Source organism: Lucilia cuprina, chromosome 6 (assembly GCF_022045245.1).
Source record: "Lucilia cuprina isolate Lc7/37 chromosome 6, ASM2204524v1, whole genome shotgun sequence".
Lineage (NCBI taxonomy): Eukaryota > Metazoa > Arthropoda > Insecta > Diptera > Calliphoridae > Lucilia > Lucilia cuprina.
Window position 1 is genome coordinate 52723216 of NC_060954.1, and position 21170 is coordinate 52744385.

Genomic DNA, 21170 nt, shown 5'->3' on the forward strand with positions numbered 1-21170 from the left:
AAATTAAGAGAGCTTTTAGTATAAATTATATAAATATTTAAAAAAAATTTTGTAACAGTTTAGAATTTAAGTTTTAAATTCCATTTGGCCAAACTGTTTCAATATATCGTTACCCTATATTCAAAAAATGCTAACTCCATCTTAAGCCATTTTCATTATTTTGACCTTTTTTTGAGTTAACACTTTTTGAATCTAGAATCTCGTTATTCCATTTTTATAAAGCTAATTTTATACGCTTTGTTCTTAACACTTTATTTCAAACTATAATGTTTCCATTATTAATGTACACCATTTGCTATGGTAGGTGTGCGTTCATAAGTACGTCTATGCATTTCATCAACACTCTTGAGGTAGTACGTGCCTGGGAATAAGGCGCTAATGCTACCCGAAGGCGTATAGGGTGCAGCATGATTATTTTTTTCTCTTATCTCCATAAGTTCGGAAAATACTTGTGGTTCTACCTTTTCGCGTGAGTTCAATAAAGGTAAAACATAATCTAACTTTTCGACGAATTTCTGGAAGACATCGGCATTTGAGGTCACTTTAATGGAGTACATGGAGGCGGCCAAACCGGAACCATATGAAAAGACAGCAATACGTTTGCCCACCAAGTTTTCAGCACTTTCATTGACCAGCAATGAAACTAGACCAGAATACACAGAAGGTGTATACATATTGCCCACTTGATTGGCTAAAAGTAGAGATTTCTTAGTTTTTGTTTCGAAAACATTGGCGAATTGTGTCATGAATGCCTTTTCAACATCACGATCGAAATAAGTAGAGGCCAAGGTGGCGCTATTGAATTTATCTAAACCGGGGAATTTTTTACTTCTCTTAGTTTCATCGTTGGTTAAAAGGAAATCGTTGAATACTAATCTGGCCACAGATTTTTGTACTAATTTACAGAACGGCGTATGGAATAGTATGGCATCGAAGTTGTCCAAACCTTCTGTCTCCACCGAGGGATTAAGTTTTTCAAACTTCTTACGATACAATTGATAGCAGGTGTCCAAAGCTGATAAATAACACTGAATCGATAGTTTACCATCCACCGTAGGATATTCCGAACTCAAGTCGGGTTTATAGAAATCATAGGCATGCTCCATGTGTGAAGCTCTTAGGCCTCTTTCGAAAACCAACGGAGCATTTGGTCCCACTAACATAGCTATAGCTCCCGCACCACCAGTTGGTCGGGCGGCTCCTTTAGCATAAACCGCTATATCTGCACAAACGGCTAAAGCTAAACGTCCATCCCAAGAGGATGACTCAATCCAATTGATGGAATTGAATAAAGCTGCTGTACCACCATAACAGGCATTTGTAGTATCGATACCCTCAATATCGGTATTACCGCTATCGGCAAACAATTGCATTAGCACCGATTTAACCGATTTCGATTTATCCACTATTGTTTCAGTACCCACCTCCAGGCGACCAATATCACCGGCTTTTATCTGATGTCTCTCCATGAGACGGCTGACAACGGTGAGACACAGTGAATTGACATCTTCACGATCGGAACAGAAACCCATTTTAGATTGTCCCAAACCAATGGTGTATTTACCGGCTGATGCACCATCAAATTGTTCCAATTCGGTTTGATCGACATATTGTGAGGGAAACAAAACCTCAATGGCTAAAATACCAACATTTTCAGGCCACATTTTGTTTTTGGTTCTTTTTGAGGGATTTTTTTTTATAAATTATAAAAATTTAAGGGGAGAGAGGAGGTAATTAACGAAATAAATTTGCTGAAATGATAAGAAGAAAATGTAACAATTAGTTTTTTTATTTAAAATTATTGAGATTGTAATACACATAACATGTAATGCACATCTATCTATCTATCTATCTATCTATCTATCTATCTATCTATCTATCTATCTATCTATCTATCTATCTATCTATCTATCTATCTATCTATCTATCTATCTATCTATCTATCTATCTATCTATCTATCTATCTATCTATCTATCTATCTATCTATCTATCTATCTATCTATCTATCTATCTATCTATCTATCTATCTATCTATCTATCTATCTATCTATCTATCTATCTATCCATCTATCTATCTATCTAGTCGGAAAATTTTTTCATTGAATTTATTAAAAAATCGTCGTAAAAACTAAACAAAGAAAGTAAAATATAACATAATTGTAAAATTTATTTAATTATTTAACGTTTTGTTTAAAAAAAACGACTCCGGCCAATTTAAAAATATTAAAATTAAACAATTTTAAAATTGTCTTAAAATGTTCTATTGTTTTTGTTTGCAACTTGCGGTTAAGCTTTGTTATTGTTATGCTGTGCTTGTCAGTTGTATTGACAATACTGCAAGTGTTTTTTGTTGTTGTTATTAATGTAAATATTAAAGGCTGTGGGTTTTGTTTACATTTTTTTTGTGTTAATATAAGTGGCAATTTAATTAAATTAATATTTTAATTAATAATGTAATTTGTGCTTAATTTATAATTTATTCTTTGTTATTGTTCATTCTATTTTAGGAAATATTAAATGCATTAATATTACATATTTTTTTAACAAAATAATTATTTTTTTAAACAATTTCTTTTTTATTGCCAATACAACTACACTTAAATCCATTTCCGTTTCTTTTTCACAATACGTTCTAAAGGCAACTCTATTATTTATTTTCCGCTTTGTAATCCCTACATTTCATAGCAAATTGCAATAAAGGCAACTCTATCATTTGTTGTCTTGCTTTGTTTTTTTATCCCCCAATATTCGTTAGTTTTTCTTAATTCGGGCGCGTAAAAAGTTTGCAAAATTTTCTTGGTGTTTTATTAAAAGTTATATTTTGTAATAAATAAGTATTAGAAAGTTTATTTGAAACATAAATATTATTAAATAAACAACATTAAAGTGTTTGTATATAAAAACTTTTATAATCTTGAGTTGCAATTAAAATTTGTTAAAGTTTTCGTACGCCCGGCCGAGTGTTAAAGTAAATTTGTTAATTAATCGTTAAATATTAAAGTGCTAGTGAAAAAATTTATATAAATTTATAATAAATTGAAATATTTAATGATTTATTTCAAAAAATTAACTCCGGCAGGAGTTTTAAAGCAAAAAAGAAAAATTTATTAAAAGGAGCCCCACCAAGGGGACTCCATAATTGTTCGTGTGTGCATGTGTGTTAGGTTTGATGTTTGTTTTGTAGTATGTGCCGAAAAACAAGGTTTTCAAATTAGTGTAGAGTTTTAGTTGTTGTTGTTTTAGTAAGCTGTTAGTTGTTTGTTTATTCTAAAATTAGTGTAGAGTTTTAGTTGTTGTTTTTTAGTAAGCTGTTAGTTATTTGTTTATTTTATGTTATTTTTATGTTATTTTTAGTAAGCTGTTAGTTATTTGTTTATTTTATGTTATGTTTTGTTTTCTATGAGTTGGTTTATGTTGCTGCAACTTGTTGCTAAGATCAATCATATGTTTGAAAATAATTTAAAATGAAAAAGTTTAGTTTTTAATTAAAAGTGAAATTAATTAAATTATTAAAATATATGAAAAAAAGCAAAATTTGAAATCGAAATTTATCAAAAAAAAAAAAAAGCAGTTTCGGCAGTGTTAATTATTATAATTTAAGAAAAAGTCCTTTAAAAGGATTTTAAATTTGGAAAAAGCTTATATTGAAATCAAAAATTCTAAATATGATTCCTTCGATGTAAATTAACTTCGTTTTCTAGGTAAGTACTAAATTGCTAAACTATGTATTATGTTTAATTTTAATAATATCAACTTGTATTTTATCAAATTTTTATTTAAATTTACATATATTCACAAATTTTTCTGTTTTAATTTGTTTGAAACAATTGAAATAATTAATGTATTATTCATTTATTATATTTGTCCAATGAGATGACTTGAATCACATTTATACCGAAATCATTATCTTATTTTGAAGCTAGCTTTCCAACAAATGTTCAGTTCCCATACATAATAGACTTATAAGTAATTCTTTTATAAATGAACCAGTAGATCGAAATAAGAATCCATTAAACAATAAAATCTAGTATGAACTGGTAGCTTTCCCTGAAGATATCAGAACAAGGTAGAAAATTTGAATGTTAACACTTGTATTTTGTACATTTCATCTATCATCTTTCAAACCCAACTCACTTCTCATTCATCCAATACACTCATAGAGAACAAATATGTAACACTAACTCATTTTCAAACTTTTAGTCCCACAGTATTCCCTCTCTGTTGTATATGTTGCCATCGACCCCAACTGCACCGAACTAATCTCGAAATGTAGAATTTGGTTTTAAACCTCAGCCACTATCCCGAAGGGAACTTAACCAACAGACAAACCAGTTTATGTAGTTCTCTGATTCCATCCCATTACAAGGAATATCCAAGGATTGAGGAGACATCACCAGTTTATAGTCCTGGCAGACTAGAGTTACTTTTAGCACCTCTTTTTCACGGCATTGCAATATCACCAAAATGGGTTTTTTCATTAAAGTAACATTCGCTGGGCGGTGACCAATAGACTAGTCCATTAGACTACACTAATTTATAGATTTGTCTATTTCTTCCGACCACCAACATATTTTCCATCTTTTAGTCCCACAGTCTTCCCTCTCTGTGGTATCTCTAAACTTTTATTCCAGACACAAAGCCTTTTAAAAATAGTTAGTTAGGTCCTTTTTAACTGAAACTACAGAATAGGGCTTCTTTATTATGTGAACTTTTGAACTCATATTTATGCTTAATATAATCATATCTAGATCAGAAGCGCTACAATTAAGTTTTATACTTGATTTAAAAATGATGCCGAATGATCGGGTTCCACCTGACTCCTAGCCCTCATACAAATACCCCTTCAGAAATTTGAGTTAAACAATTAACTTAAGAAGGCTAATGTCTATTATCTGGTGACAGTTGTCACTTTACTGTACCTTTGGTAAACGAGTGGAGGACACTTAAAAATTGTTTTTGTATTGTACTTCAGAATTAAGACTTTTTACACATCTAGTGTAACCAGCTGGTTGTACCCTATTTGAAGGTTTTTGGTCATTCACCAAGAATGTACTCTTTGTAATCGAGAATAATGACAGTTGCTTACCATGTAAGCAAGGGAGTGTCAGTGGTTACTTCACTGTACCCTCCCAGTAATAGAGAGAGAGGTGACACGATCCTTCCGATTGTAGCTATGTTTTATATAATTGCAATTGACTTAAGAAGGCTAATGTCTATATTTCTAACTGGTGACAGTAGTCACTTTACTATATTCTAGGTAAACGAGAGAGGGGACTTTTTACACATCTAGTCTAACCAGCTGCTTGTGCCCTATTTGAATGTTTTTGGTCATTCATCTAGAATGTACTCTTTGTAATCGAAGGTGAAGACATTCGCTTACCAAGTAAGCAAAAGATTGTTAGTCTTTAGTACTTAACTGTACCCCCTAGTAATCGAGAGAGGAGACACTTGATTTAACGATCCTTTCGATTGTAACTAAGTTTTATACTTGCAATTGACTTAAGAAGGTCTATTCTCCTAACTGTTAACAGTAGTTACTTTACTGTACCCTAGGTAAACGAGAGAGGGGACACTTAAAAATTGTATTTCCTTTTTCCCGCGCCTGTATTAAGATGTATTTTGTAAAGTATGACATCAATAATTTTTTTACTGAAATGTTTAGTTTTGTCATGATTGTCCTCTGACTGTACAGCCGAACTGCTGACAAGACAATTGTTTATAAACATTTCATTATAAAGCAACAAAACATGTTTATATACACCGAGTCTAAGGTCTGATGGTGATTTACATATAATTCTATTAAAACTTTCAAATTTCATTACAAAAAGATCTTTATACATCACAATGAAATTAAACATAAAAATATATATAAATATTTATTAAATGTTTGTTATATTGTAAATTTACGAAAATTTATGTTTCTGTTTTTTCTATAAATTGTTTTAAAAACTTTGTATTTTTTTCTTTTCTTCATAATTTATTTCATTAAACTTAATGTTACGCACTTTATACAAAACAAAATTATACACGTTTCCACAATTATCTTATTACTAGTTGTGTTTATGATTAAAAAAAAAACTTTCACTTTTTTTAACAAAAAATACTTTAATCGATTCTCTATACAATATGATTTTCAATTTAGGCCCATTAGCTAACTATTACAAAATACTCTTTAACAATAAATTATTAAACAGAAAACAAAATATTTATTTAAACTAAAAAATAACAACCAACCGTTTTAAACGAACGTTCCAACTAAACTAAAGGGAAAAAAAGATATTTACTCTTTTGTGACATCAAAAGCAGAGACTGCTCTTGTTAAGACACAAAGATTTAGGCCTAAAAAAACACTAAATAAATTTAAAGAAAAACTTGTTTTAAAGCAGAGAAATTTCAATAATTTATTGATTTTTTTTCTTAACATTCTCTGTTAATCAACAGAACAACCTTTTAAGAATCTCTGATTAACATTTAAGCACGAACTAAACACAACAAAAACTATTTATTAAACATACAAAAAAAAAAAACTTTCTCTGTTAAACAATGAAGATCATCACTACATGTGGACTGAATGACTGACGACTATGTGAGTCGTAATAATAAAACGCTTTTTTTTAAATGAAATCAGAAAAGTAAACAATAACACGTAAAATTAAATACCAAAATCAAAATATATATATTAGACCCCCCTCCCTCCTCCCTCAAAATCCCAACTGTTTAAAGCAGGTATTTTTTTTAAACAATCAACTGCACCTTACACTTTATATATATTTTTTAACTCTCCCATCTTTATGTTGGTCTCTGAATGGAATACAAATATGTATTTTTATAAATATCAAGACAAAAAGTGTAATTGATGCCAACAACAATTTTTTTTCTAATTTCTAATCATTTGTCATTAATTTGTCTGTTTGTAAATTGAAATTTTGCTAATTTTATTATAATTCCCAACGACATAGTGAGTAGCATTCTCATTTTAATCTTAACTTAGAGAAAGAGTGTAAGTTTTTTTATTAATGTTTGTTAATTGTTTAAACAAATTTGTTAATAAATTTAGGTCAATGAAATGAAAACTGCATGACAATGTCTTCATCTTTAATGTTGATATGGTTAAAACCGGTATTATTTCGAAATTTATTTTTATATAGTTTTTGAATGAATGAAAGAAAAAAAATCAAATAACTGTAACTAACAACAACATCTTTAGGAATTTGTTATTATTTTAATTTTTTTTTTTGGGGTGTGTTCATATTAATTATGTGCATTTTAATAAAACATCTTTTTTTTACCGTAATTTTATCTGTTTTAAGTTTAATTTAAAAAAAAAAAAACAATATATTTTGAATAGAATCCAGTTTTTCCATTGATAATAGCTCAAGAGTAGACTCTAGTCACTAGAACAGCATTTTTATAGCAAATTGATCTAGACTAGAATAAGTTTTCCTGTAGAAAATTGCTGTAGACTAAAGCAACATTTCCTATAGAAAATTGTGACATTTCCTGGAGAAAATTGCTCTAGACTAGAGTAACAATTCCTATAGAAAATTTCTCTAGATTAGAGCAACATTTCCCTTAGAAATTTTTCTTTTAGAAATTGGCTCTAGACTAGAGAAACATTTCCTATAGAAAATTGCTCTAAACTAGAGCAACATTTCCTATAGAAAATTGCATTAGACTAGAGCAACATTTGCCATAGAAAATTTCTCTACACTAGAGCAACATTTCCCATAGAAAATTGCTCTAAACTAGAGCAATATTTCCTATAGAAAATTGCTCTAAACTAGATCAACATGTCCTATAGAAAATTGCTCTAGATTAGATAAACATTTCCTATAGAAAATTGCTCTAGACTAGAGCAACATTTCCTATAGAAAATTGCTCTAGACTAGAGCAACATTTCCTATAGAAAATTGCTCTACACTAGAGCAACATTTTCTATAGAAAATTGCTCTAGATGAGAGCAACAGTTCCTACAGAAAATTGATCTAAACTAGAGCAACATTTCCTAAAAAACGGCTTTATATTAAAGCAAGATTTCTTATAGTCTAGAACAACTTTTCCTATAGAAAATTGCATTAGACTAGAGCAACGTTTCGTATAGAAAATTGATCTAATAGGAAAAGTTGCTCTAGTCTACAGCAATTTTCAAGTTTTCCTATAGAAAATTGCTCTAGACTAGATCAAGTTTTCCTATAGAAAATTGCTCTAGACTAGAGCAAGTTTTCTTATAGAAAATTGCTCTAGACTAGAGCAAGTTTTCCTATACAAAATTGCTATAGACTAGAGCAAGTTTTCCTATACAAAATTGCTCTAGACTAGAGCAAGTTTTCCTATACAAAATTGCTCTAGATTAGAGCAAGTTTTCCTATACAAAATTGCTCTAGATTAGAGCAAGTTTTCCTATACAAAATCGCTCTAGACTAGAGCAAGTTTTCCTATAAAAAATTGTTCAAGACTAGAGCAAGTTTTCCTATAGAAAATTGTTCTAGACTAGAACAAGTTTTCCTATAGAAAATTGCTCTAGACTAGAGCAAGTTTTCCTATAGAAAATTGCTCTAGACTAGAGCAACTTTTCCTATAGAAAATTGCTCTAGACTAGAGCAAGTTTTCCTATAGAAAATTGCTCTAGACTAGAGCAAGTTTTCCTATAGAAAATTGCTCTAGACTAGAGCAAGTTTTCCTATAGAAAATTGCTCTAGACTAGAGCAAGTTTTCCTATAGAAAATTGCTCTAGACTAGAGCAAGTTTTCTTATAGAAAATTGCTCTAGACTAGAGCAAGTTTTCCTATAGAAAATTGCTGTAGACCAGATAAAGTTTTCCTATAGAAAATTGCTCTAGACTAGAGCAAGTTTTCCTATAGAAAATTGCTTTAGACTAGAGCAACTTTTCTTATAGAAAATTACTTTAGACTAGAGCAACTTTTCCTATAGAAAATTGCTTTAGACTAGAGCAACTTTTCCTATAGAAAATGGCTTTAGACTAGAGCAACTTTTCCTACAGAAAATTGCTTTAGACTAGAGCAAGTTTTCCTATAGAAAATTAGAGCAATTTTCTACTTTTAAGACTCGTTGCCAGTTGAATTAAACAAATTATTATTTAATGTTTATTAACAAATATAATTAGTTTAAAATTGCCTTAATCATAGTTAACTGTTATCGTGTTTTATTTATTGTTGAAATCTATTTTAAGTATTTTAATTATTTGTTTAAAAAAACGCGTTATATTTTAACAATTAAATACGTTTTTTTTTTCTAAAGTATTTGAAACATATCAGCAACATTAAAATAATTTTGTTTATTGCTAATATTTATTGAAAAAAAAAACGAAAGTAGTTTTAACACTATTTTATTATTGTTTATTTTTTTTTTGTTTGTTTTTTCTTTAAGGATTTGTTTTTTTACCAAATATTTCTTTTCTTTAAAATAATTAGTTCACATTTTGTACTTTGCACTTTGATTTTTTTAATACTTTCTTTAAGATTGAAGAATTTTTTTATAAGAATTTTATTTAATTGGTTTAAAATTTATCTTACCGCTGTTTTTTAACCAAGAAAATAAAAATGCTTTTAAATTTTATTTATTTCACTTTTTTCTTTGGTGTTAGAAAAAAAAAAACAGAAAACCTAAAAATTTTATTTCGTAATTTTGTTAAAATTTTCTCCTTAAACAATGCGATCGATCACAAGCGTTAATGTGAAAATCACTTGAGTATCTGATAGACGACTGAACAAAAATTTATTACATTCGCTCACATAAGCCAATTCCAAATATTGTTAAAGAAGAGTCAGATACATGTACATATAATAATTTTAGTTTATTTTTCTCTTTTCTTTGAGATTTCTTTGTTAGATGGAAGTGCGTCAGTGTATGGCGTTGGTTTTCTATTGTAATTGTTGTTGTGGCCTATGTTTTCTTTACAAAAAATTTTTTGAAATATTTACATGATTTTTTTCTTTTCATTTTTTTGTATTGTATGAATAATTTAAACTAATTTTAAACTTTGTTTATAAATTTTTTCTCTTTTACTTAAAAGAAATGTTGTGACATTCTTTGAGTCGAGTATAATTTATAACGATTGGTATCAACAAACCACTTGAGGTTAAATGGCAATTGCTTTGAATTGTTAATACTTAATAAAACAATTACAAAGTGTGCATAAATTTCAATTTTTTTTTCGTTTTTTTCTTTCAAGAAAGTGTTGATTTTTGTCAAATTGTTGGCAATATCTATAAATGATCGTAAATAAACATTTTTGAAAAAAGCTTTTGGCAAATTGTTAAGTTGAAAATACTTTTCCAATATTTTGTTTAGAAAATTGCTCTAGATTAAAGCAACTTTTCTAATAGAAAATTGCTTTAGAAAAAGCAACTTTTCCTATAGAAAATAGATGTAGACTAAAGCTACTTTTCCTATTAATTATTTCTCCAGAGTTGAGCAACTTTTCCTGCAGAAAATTGCTCTAGACTAGAGCAACTTTTCCTCTAGAAGACTGCTCTAGACAAGTGGGAGTAATCTATACAATTTTGCTCCAGAAAATTGCTCCAGACTAGAGCAAGTTTTCCTATCGAAAATTTCTTAAGACAAAAGCAACTTTTTCTATAGAAATTTGATCCAGACTAGAGAGTTTTCTTATATAAAATTTCTTTAGATAAGAGAAACATTTCCTATAGAAAATTGCTTTCGACGAGAGCAAGTTTTCCTATAGAAAATTGTCCGCGACAAGAGCAACTTTCAATATAGATAATAGCCCTCGACAAGAGCAACTTTTCCTATAAAAAATTGCTCTAGACAAGTGCTACTTTTTCTACAGAAAATTGCTGGAGACTAGAAAGTTTTCCTATAGAATTTTGCTCCAGACTAAAGCAACTTTTCTTTTAGAAGATTGCTTAAGACTAGAGCATCATGTCCATAGAGGAAGATTTTCTATAGAAAGTTGCTCCAGATTAGAGCAAATTTTACTACAGAAAATTTCTTAAGACAAGAGCAACATTTCCTATAGGAATTTGATTCAAATTAGAGAGAAATTGCTCTCGAAAGGAGCAACTTTTCCTATAGAAAATTGCACTAGACAAGAGCAACTTTTTCTATAGAAAATTGCACTTGACAAGATCAACTTTTCTTATAGAAAATTGCTCTTGACTAGAGCAACTTTTCCTATAGAAAATTGTTCTCGACAAGATACAACTTTTCCTATAGACAATTGTCCTCGACAAGAGCAACTTTTTCTATAGAAAATTGCTCTAGACAAGTGCTGCTTTTCCTATAGAAAATAGCTCGAGACTAGAGACTGTTTTCATATAGATTTTTGCTCCAGACTTTTCTTTTAGATTGTCTTAGACAAGAGCAACATTTCCTTTAGCAAATTGCTCTAAATTAGAGCAACATTTTTCATAGAGAATTGCTCTAGACAAGAACAAATTTTCCTATAGAAAATTGTATTTCAATACTAAAACAACTTTTCCTACACGAATTGTACTAGACAAAGACAACATTTTCTTATAGAAACCTGCTCAAACTACAGCAAATTTCTCTATAAAAATTGCTTAAGACAAGAGCAACTTTTCAAAAGATTTTAATTCTTTCTAACTTATATAAACTGAAAATCTTCAACCATTAATTACTTGGATTATAAAGTCTTATTAGATTGGCTTAATACCCAATCTTAAGCAATAAAGTTAAGAGGGTCAAACAAACTAAAGAACGCAGTCATGCGTATATTGTAAACATTAAAAGTTGTATAAACATTTATAATTAATAAATTACCAAATCACAATTTAAATTCAAATAATAGTACAAGGTTCTTATATAATTGAATTAATTTAAGCTAAACAATTTGTTATATTAACGTCAAATTAAAAATTCCCATCTACGCCAAATTTTATCTTTATAATAGATTATAAAGCGTTTAATAAGTTTTAGTTTATTTGCATTTTATTTTCTACAAAAGAATTGATTAGTGTTTGCCAACAGTGTCCCTAAGTTTATCAGCTATTGCTTTATGGAAATTACGTTGCGATATGCTTAATTGATAAGTTTATAATGCGAAATAGCTAAATATTTTAAGAATTGAGAATATAAATTATTTTAAACATTTCTTAACGAAATCTTATTAGATACAGAAAATTGCTCTAGACTAGAGCATGTTTTCCTATAGAAAATTGCTCTAGACTAGAGCAAGTTTTCCTATAGAAAATTGTTTTAGACTAGAGCAAGTTTTCCTATAGAAAATTGCTCTAGACTAGATCAAATTTTCCTATAGAAAATTGCTCTAGACTAGAACAAGTTTTCCTATAGAAAATTGCTCTAGACTAGAGCAACTTTTCCTATAGAAAATTGCTCTAGACTAGAGCAACTTTTCCTATAGAAAATTGCTCTAGACTAGAGCAACTTTTCCTATATAAAATTGCTCTAGACTAGAGCAACTTTTCCTATAGAAAATTGCTCTAGACTAGAGCAACTTTTCCTATAGAAAATTGCTCTAGTCTAGAGCTCTAGTCTAGAGCAACTTTTCCTATAGAAAATTGCTCTAGACTAGAGCAACTTTTCCTATATAAAATTGCTCTAGACTAGAGCAACTTTTCCTATAGAAAATTGCTCTAGACTAGAGCAAATTTTTTTTATAGAAAATTGCTCTAGACTAGAGCAAGTTTTCCCATAGAAAATTGCTCTAGACTAGAACAAGTTTTCCTATAGAAAATTGCTCTAGATGAGAGCAAGTTTTCCTATAGAAAAATGCTCTAGACTAGAGCAAGTTTTCCTATAGAAAAATGCTTTAGACTAGAGCAAGTTTTCCTATAGAAAAATGCTCTAGACTAGAGCAAGTTTTCCTATAGAAAAATGCTCTAGACTAGAGCAAGTTTTCCTATAGAAAAATGCTCTAGACTAGAGCAATTTTTCCTATAGAAAAATGCTCTAGACTAAAGCAAGTTTTCTTATAGAAAAATGCTCTAGACTAGAGCAAGTTTTCCTATAGAAAAATGATCTAGACTAGAGCAAGTTTTCCTATAGAAAAATGATCTAGACTAGAGCAAGTTTTCCTATAGAAAAATGCTCTAGACTAGAGCAAGTTTTCCTATAGAAAAATGCTCTAGACTACAGCAAGTTTTCCTATAGAAAATTGCTCTAGACTAGAGCAAGTTTTCCTATAGAAAAATGCTTTAGACTAGAGCAAGTTTTCCTATAGAAAAATGCTCTAGACTAGAGCAAGTTTTCCTATAGAAAAATGCTCTAGACTAGAGCAAGTTTTCCTATAGAAAAATGCTCTAGACTAGAGCAAGTTTTCCTATAGAAAAATGCTCTAGACTAGAGCAAGTTTTCCTATAGAAAAATGCTCTAGACTAGAGCAAGTTTTCCTATAGAAAAATGCTCTAGACTAGAGCAAGTTTTCCTATAGAAAAATGCTCTAGACTAGAGCAAGTTTTCCTATAGAAAAATGCTCTAGACTAGAGCAAGTTTTCCTATAGAAAAATGCTCTAGACTAGAGCAAGTTTTCCTATAGAAAAATGCTCTAGACTAGAGCAAGTTTTCCTATAGAAAAATGCTCTAGACTAGAGCAAGTTTTCCTATAGAAAAATGCTCTAGACTAGAGCAAGTTTTCCTATAGAAAAATGCTCTAGACTAGAGCAAGTTTTCCTATAGAAAAATGCTCTAGACTAGAGCAAGTTTTCCTATAGAAAATTGCTGTAGACTAGAGCAAGTTTTCCTATAGAAAAATGATCTAGACTAGAGCAAGTTTTTTATAGAAAAATGATCTAGACTAGAGCAAGTTTTCCTATAGAAACATGCTCTAGACTAGAGCAAGTTTTCCTTTAGAAAAACGCTCTAGATTAGATTACCATTTCCTAAAGAAAATTGCTCTAGATTAGATCACCTTTTTCCATAGAAAGTTGCTTTGGACTGGAGTAAGTTTTCCTATAGAAAATAGCTGTAGACTAGAGTAAGTTTTCCTATAGAAACTAGATCTAGACGGTTATGATACAAAATTGATTTAAATTGGAGGAACGTTTCTCATAAAAACTACTCTACACTAGAGCAACAAATTTCCTCTTTTTAGTTTTGCATGTTCAAAGAGTCCGCGGTGTATTAATTGTTGTGAATGTATGCACGTGTGTGTACATTATATGACGCTTTGTAATTATTGCAAAAAGAATGACTGATAGTTGATGATAAATCCAAGAAATATTCCGAAATAACAAAAAGCCTATAAAAGTTTTGTTTTTGTTTTCATCCTACAGAATCACGCCACTTCATTATAACAAAAACAAAGAATAAACTTAGTTTTTTATAAATAAATTTTTGTTAAAGTTTCTAAATCACATGTTTTTTTTGGTGTCATCACGTTTAAAACCCCCTGGTAAGGTTTTCTGTACGGGTGGTTTTCCAACCTCCTCTTTATAAGTTACATCATTCCCTTTTCTAAAGAATCGACTTCTTTACTTCTTCTTTAATTTATTCTTTTATTTTAAAATAGAAAACTAGATATAAATTTATTTTTGATTACAAATATAAACTTTCTCTTGTCCACTTTATAGGGAGTTTCAATTATAAATTTCACCATTTTCATTTAATATTTCCAAAACACATAAACTACTCACTCACCTTTCTAGTAAACAAAAATCAATTAACTTTTCAATTTGGTTCCACTTAGTTTTTTTTTCGTATAAAAATTATGAAAAACAAAACTATTCCCTGGAATTGTTGCTTAATTTCTAAAATGATTTTCTTTATATTTTTTTTAATTCTTTTAGTTTTCCTTATGTTGTGTCTTATTTCATTTATCTACACACACACACGTACTCTATATAAAAATGTAAATGTACAAGAATTCCACCGACAATGATTGGGTTCTGTTACGAGGAGGTTGTTCAGTGTGTTTGTTCTCTTTTCATTCGATACGAAATTCATCCAATTTTCTACTTTTGAAAACGTCATTAGTTTTGTTTTCTTCTTTTTGTGAACAAACGTGCATATTTTACAGCTGTTTTTGACATTTCATTTTAGTTTGTTTATTCGTGTTTAATTTGTTGCCTGGTGGTTCTTGTATTCGCTAAGTTAGTTTTTGTGGTGAATTTTAAAGTGGTGCAATTCTAAAGACAGTTTTCTTATGACAATTTTGACTCAATTTTCTGCCGGAAAACTTGCTCTATTCTAGCAAAATTTTCTATAGGAAAATTTGATCTAGTATAGAACAATTTTCTATATGGGAAACTTACAATTTTCTATAGAAAAACTTGCTCTAGTCTAGAGCAATTTTATATATGAAAACTTGCTCTAGTCTAGAGTATTTTATATAGGAAAACTTGCTCTAGTCTAAAGCAATTTTCTATAGGAAAACATGCTCTAATGAAGGGCAATTTTCTATAAGAAAACTTGCTCTAATCTAGAGCAATTTTCTATAGCAAAACTTGCTCTAGTCTGGAGCAATTTTCTATAATAAAACTTGCTCTAGTTTAAAGCAATTTTCTATTCGAAAACTTGCTCTAGTCTAAAGCAATTTTCTATAGGAAAACTTGCTCTAATATAGAGCAATTTTCTATAGGAAAACTTGCTCTTGTCTAGAGCAATTTTCAATAGGAAAACTTGCTGAAGTCTAGAGCAACTTTCTATAGATAAACCTGCTCTTGTCTAGAGCAATTTTCTTTAGAAAAACTTGCTCTAGTCTAGAGCAATTTTCTTTAGAAAAACTTGCTCTAGTCTAGAGCAATTTTCTATAGAAAAACTTGCTCTAGTGTAGAGCAATATTCTATAGGAAAACTTGCTCTAATCTAGAGCAATTTTCTATAGGAAAACTTGTTCTAATCTAGAGAAAATTTCTATAAGAAAATTTTCTATAATATAGAGCAATTTTCTATAGGAAAACTTGCTCTAGTATAGAGCAATTTTCGATAGGAAAAATTTTTGTAGTCTAGAGCAACTTTCTATAGTTAAACTTGCTCTAGTCTAGAGCAATATTCTATAGGAAAACTTGCTCTAGCAATTTTCTTTAAGAAAAATTAGTTTAGAGCTATTTTCTTTAAGAAAGTTTTCTAATTTTTAATAGGAAAACTTGCTCTAGTCTAGAGCAACTTTCTATAGTTAAACTTGCTCTACTCCAGAGCAATTTTCTATAGGAATACTTCCTCTAATCTAAAGCAATTTTCTATAGGAAAACTTGCTGTAGTCTAGAGCAATTTCCTATAGAAAAACTTGTTCTATTCTAGAGCAATTTTCTATAAGAAAACTTGCTCTAGTCTAGAGCAATTTTCTACAGGAAAACTTGCTCTAATCTAGATCAATTGTCTACAGGAAAACTTGCTCTAGTCTAGAGCAATTTTCTATAAGAAAACTTTCTATAATCTGGAGCAATTTTTTATAGGAAAACTTGCTCCATGGTTTTCTTAGGATATTTACCGATATTTGGTTAGAAAGATCAGTGATCTTAGATCAAAGCATTTAGCGCAATTAATCGATTATTATGTAAATTATTGATAAATTTAGTTTTAAGATCACCGAATAAAAATTGATAGAAAATCATCTTGATATTTTCTTTAGATGGTGGATATTGTAAACAGAGTTTTTTATTGAAGTTAAAAATATTTGATATACAAAATATTACAATACAAAACAAGACTATTTGATCATTATAACAAACATAAGTTTTGTTTAAACAAGTACAATACAATTATTAAAACATAACTTCAACACTTCCCCTTGTTTAAATAATTATTTTATGTTTAAACGGTCACATAAGAATTTTAAACGAATTTTTGATAACGGCTTTGTCAACATATCGGCTGCTTGCTCTTCTGTTGACACTTGCTGCACCGATAAATAGCCTTCAGTAACCATCTCTCTAATAAAGAAGTGTTTTATAGCTATGTGTTTCGTACGCTTATGAAACTCAGGGTTTTGAGCCAAACGAATTGCTGCCGTATTGTCGATTTGAATGTAGGGTACTTGACTATAATTGATAACTTCTTTAAAAAGTCTTGACAACCAAACTAGTTCCTTTGCAGCTTCGTTAGCAGCAACTATCTCAGCTTCGGTAGTAGATGTTGATACCATTGCCTGCCTTTGACTTAACCATGATATGGCACCACCTGCATACGTCACCACAACACCAGATGTTGACCGACCAGTAGTAATACATCCGCCAAAATCAGCATCACTGAAGCATTCTAGTGATTTAGGTCCTTTTTTATTATAAATAATACCAACGTCTAAGGTTCCCGCAATGTATCTAAAAACACGCTTCACACGTTGCACATCTTCTTTGGTTGGATTCTCTAAAGACCTTGACAAATAACCAACACTATATGCCAGGTCTGGCCTAGTTCCCAACATTAGGTACATCAAAGCACCAACTGCTTGTCTGTATGGAAATTCAATATTCTCTTTATCTTTAACATTTGCAAAAGAAACTTTCTCCATTGGCGTAGAAACAGGACGACATTCAGAAAAGTTGAATTTACTTAATATTTTCTTGGCATATGCTTTTTGATGTATCTTAATATATTCTTCCTTCTTTTCTATCTCTAATCCAAGAAAATATGAAGCGTCCTTGTTAACAATTTTGAATTCTTTTTTCATTTCCGTCAAAAAATCATTTAATTCATTTATATTAGAAGCTGCTATTAAACCATCATCTACGTATAATGCAAGTATTATTTTATTTCCATTCTTCTCCCTTACGTACAAACAGGTGTCAGCTGAACTATTTTTAAATCCAAGTTGTTTAATGTAATTTCCAATTCGTTTATTCCAGCACCTTGGAGCTTGCTTTAGTCCATATAAGCTTCTCTTTAAGTTGCATACTCGGTTCGTTCCATCATTAAATCCTTCTGGCTGCTTCATATAAATGTTTTCTTCTAACTCACCATATAGGAATGCTGTAGACACATCAAATTGTGCTAAGTGTAAACCCTCGGTTGCGGCAATACTTAAAATTGAACGAATAGTGGACATCCTTGCCACCGGACTAAATGTTTGATCGTAATCCACACCCTTCTTTTGGTTAAATCCTTTTATCACTAACCTGGCTTTGTACTTATCAATTGTTCCGTCTGGATTTGTTTTGATTTTGTACACCCATTTTCCAGGAAGAGCTTTGTGACCATTTGGTAACTCTGTTAGTTCCCAAGTCTGATTTTCTTTAAGCGAATTCATTTCGGCAATCATGGCTTTTCTCCAATTCTCTTTTTGATCGCTTTCAATAGCTTCTTTGTATGTACTAGGAGTTTGGATTTTGTTTACATATTCGACGGAAGTAAGTACAATATCATGATTTATATTATCAATGATAACTGTACGATTTCGTAACCGCTTCGTGTTGGGTTCATCATCATCGGAATATTCTTCTCTTTCTCGTAGACGCTTACTGCTTCGCGGTTCGGCATCTTGCACCGCATATTCACTACTACTTTCCATACTTAAGGATTCATCTTCTGTTTGCTCACTTATGGTTTCATTTTCTGTTTGTTCACTTATGGTTTCATTTTCTGTTTGTTCACTTATGGTTTCATTTTCTGTTTGCGCTTCGGCTTCTTGCTGCGCATCCTCAAAACCTTCGAAATCTTCGCAATCACTTTCACTATCGTATAATTCTTCTTCGTTATTTTCTTTTATATTTATAGTTATAGATTTATCATTATTTTTATTAATTGTTTTATCATTATTCTTGTTATTTGTTTCGGTTTTTTGTTCATCTTTATTCACATATTTGCTGCAATCTGTAACGTTTTCTAAGAATTTGACATCTCTCGATAGTTCAACAGTGTTTTTATTTTCAATGTATACTCGATATCTTTCATTTCCATCATAACCAACAAGAAATCCTTTAATTGCTTTCTTATCTAATTTCTTACGTTTCTGACTTGGTATATGAATGAAACATGATGATCCGATAATTCTGAGGTGATTAATTCTTGGTTTCTGTCCATGCCAAAGTTCAAATGGACTAACATCTTTTACAGAACTCTTTCCTGTTCGATTAAGGATATAAATAGCTGACTTTACAAATTCAGCCCACAGACTATCAGGAAACTCAATATCCTTGTTTGAAAATTTAAATGTTCGCGCCATCTCTACAATTGTCCTATTTTCTCTCTCGGCTTTACCATTCTGTTGAGGGGTGTATGGAGCAGTTAACTTATGATTAATGCCATTAAGTTTCAAAATATTCTTTATATCATTACTGATAAATTCTCCACCATTATCACTGAGAATTGTTTTAATAGTGTGGCCTTGATTTTTCGCATTAGCTAGCATTTCTAATAGGGTATCCTTCACATCTGATTTATTTCTTATAACATATCCATACCTGTACTTTGTATAGTCATCTTTATAAATCACCATGTATCGATATCCTTTAAATGAAGGAGGGAAGGGACCACAGACATCAGTAGAAATAAGTTCACCAGGAGTTGTTGCTGTCTCACATCTTCCAAATGGTAACCTGCACAATTTGCCATATACACACGATTCACACACTTCTTTATTATATTTAACTTTAACACCAAATTCTTTTTGTATTTTATTCATTACATGTTGCTTATTTTGGTGTCCCCATCTTTCGTGGTATAATTGTAAGATTGAACTTTTATCATCGGCCATGTTCACTTCACTTACTGTTATTGGAACAATACTTGTTTTGTACAGCGATCCGCCTATTTCTCGTTTTCCAATTAAAACTACTTCATTATTTACTTTAAAATAACATTTTTGCGGAAACGATTTAAATTCACTTGTTGAATTTTTATCATGTGCTGCCAAAACCGAAAATAGGTTTCTTGTAATTCCCGGAACATACCAAACATCTTCCAATTTAATCTTGATTTCTTTATTATTGTTAATTTTAGATAAAAACTCTACAGTACCTTTACCAACAGCATTAAGGATTTCTTTACCAGCAGCTTGAATAGAGTGTGGTTCCTTGAATCTTTCATATTCAATGAAAAATTCCGATGAATTTGTCACATGTTTTGTTGCACCATTATCTACCCACCAATCCACTTTAGAAGTCACTGTATTTACTTCATCTGATATAGTTTGAAGTGCCACGTTGGAATCTTCAACATTTTCTTTTTGGGGCTTACTTGGTTTTCCATCTGCAATCCATTTGCGACAAACTTTTATCTAATGTCCTTTCTTTTTGCAATAGTGACATATAACCTCTTTCTTATTAAGTACTTTAAAATTCTTTTTACGATTGAAGTCTTTTCTTTGGTTTACCATCAAAGCTTCTTCATTGTCACCCTCAGTTTCACTCTTCAGATTTCTTTCGAATAGGCATAACTGCATTATTAATTCATCTAGTGTCTTGTCACCATCTCGGGTAAGCATCATCCAACTGGATTTAAACATATCAAATGAACTGGGTAAAACATACAAAATTTTGCACACTAACAATAAATCGGGCAACGCATTTTCATTTTTTAATTTCAGACCGTTATTTATTTCGTTAAACAAATTCTTTAATTTTGAAATATGTGTTGAAACATCTTCTTTATTATTCCATTGAAAAGAAAAAAGTTCAGTACACATCTTAAATAATTGGTCTTTCGATGTTGCCTCATATTGTTGTTTCAAAGCTTCCCACATTTCAAAAGCAGATTCCTTATCCATCACTTTTTGATAAATTTCATCGCTTATTGTGCTTGTGATGATGCTTTTTGCATAGCAATTGGCCTTTCTAAACAACTCACATTGTTTTTTGTGTTCTCTTAGTTGAACATCTGTTATCTGACCTTCAAGAGGCTGTGGCTTAACGAGCTTATTCTCAACCACATCTAGTGCACCCTCATAAAATTCAAAAAGATCTCTAACCTTTCTCTTCCATATTGGCCAGTTGATCTCACCAGACAGTTGCTTGATGTTTTTGCAGAATTCCATTTCTTAAATCTTTCTTGATCTTGACTATTCTTGAGTCTTGACTTTTCTTGAATCTTGAATTATCTTCAATCTTGAATTATCTTGAGTTCTTGAATAACTTTTTTTTTTTTTAAATTATTCTCACACAATTATTTTCTTCAAAAAAAATTTCTTTCAATTTTTTTTTTTTTTTTTTTTTTTTATTTAAATTTCTAAGATTTCTGGGCACATAACCTATTGTAAACAGAGTTTTTTATTGAAGTTAAAAATATTTGATATACAAAATATTACAATACAAAACAAGACTATTTGATCATTATAA

At 30.3% G+C, this 21170-nt stretch overlaps 1 protein-coding gene across 3 annotated transcripts; it reads right to left on the bottom strand.

The window, feature by feature from the left end:
- Positions 1–155: 155 nt before the first annotated feature.
- Positions 156–14865, bottom strand: LOC111683369 (hydroxymethylglutaryl-CoA synthase 1). Of its 3 annotated transcripts, none has more exons than XM_023445451.2 (2): positions 14600–14865; positions 156–1751 (listed from the first exon to the last, which is right to left on the bottom strand). In XM_023445451.2, the coding sequence occupies exon 2, from the start codon at positions 1662–1664 to the stop codon at positions 279–281; it is 1386 nt and encodes a 461-aa protein (XP_023301219.2). In that variant the 5' UTR covers positions 1665–1751; positions 14600–14865; the 3' UTR covers positions 156–278. The 3 variants fall into 3 exon arrangements, with proteins under 3 accessions (XP_023301219.2, XP_046810831.1, XP_046810832.1); XM_046954875.1 differs by lacking the exon at positions 14600–14865 and adding an exon at positions 9535–9730; XM_046954876.1 differs by lacking the exon at positions 14600–14865 and adding an exon at positions 6007–6146.
- Positions 14866–21170: the final 6305 nt, after the last annotated feature.

Excerpts from the sequence above, each read along its gene's own strand:
- LOC111683369 (XM_023445451.2), bottom strand. The coding sequence starts at position 1,664 with ATGTGGCCTGAAAATGTTGGTATTTTAGCCATTGAGGTTTTGTTTCCC.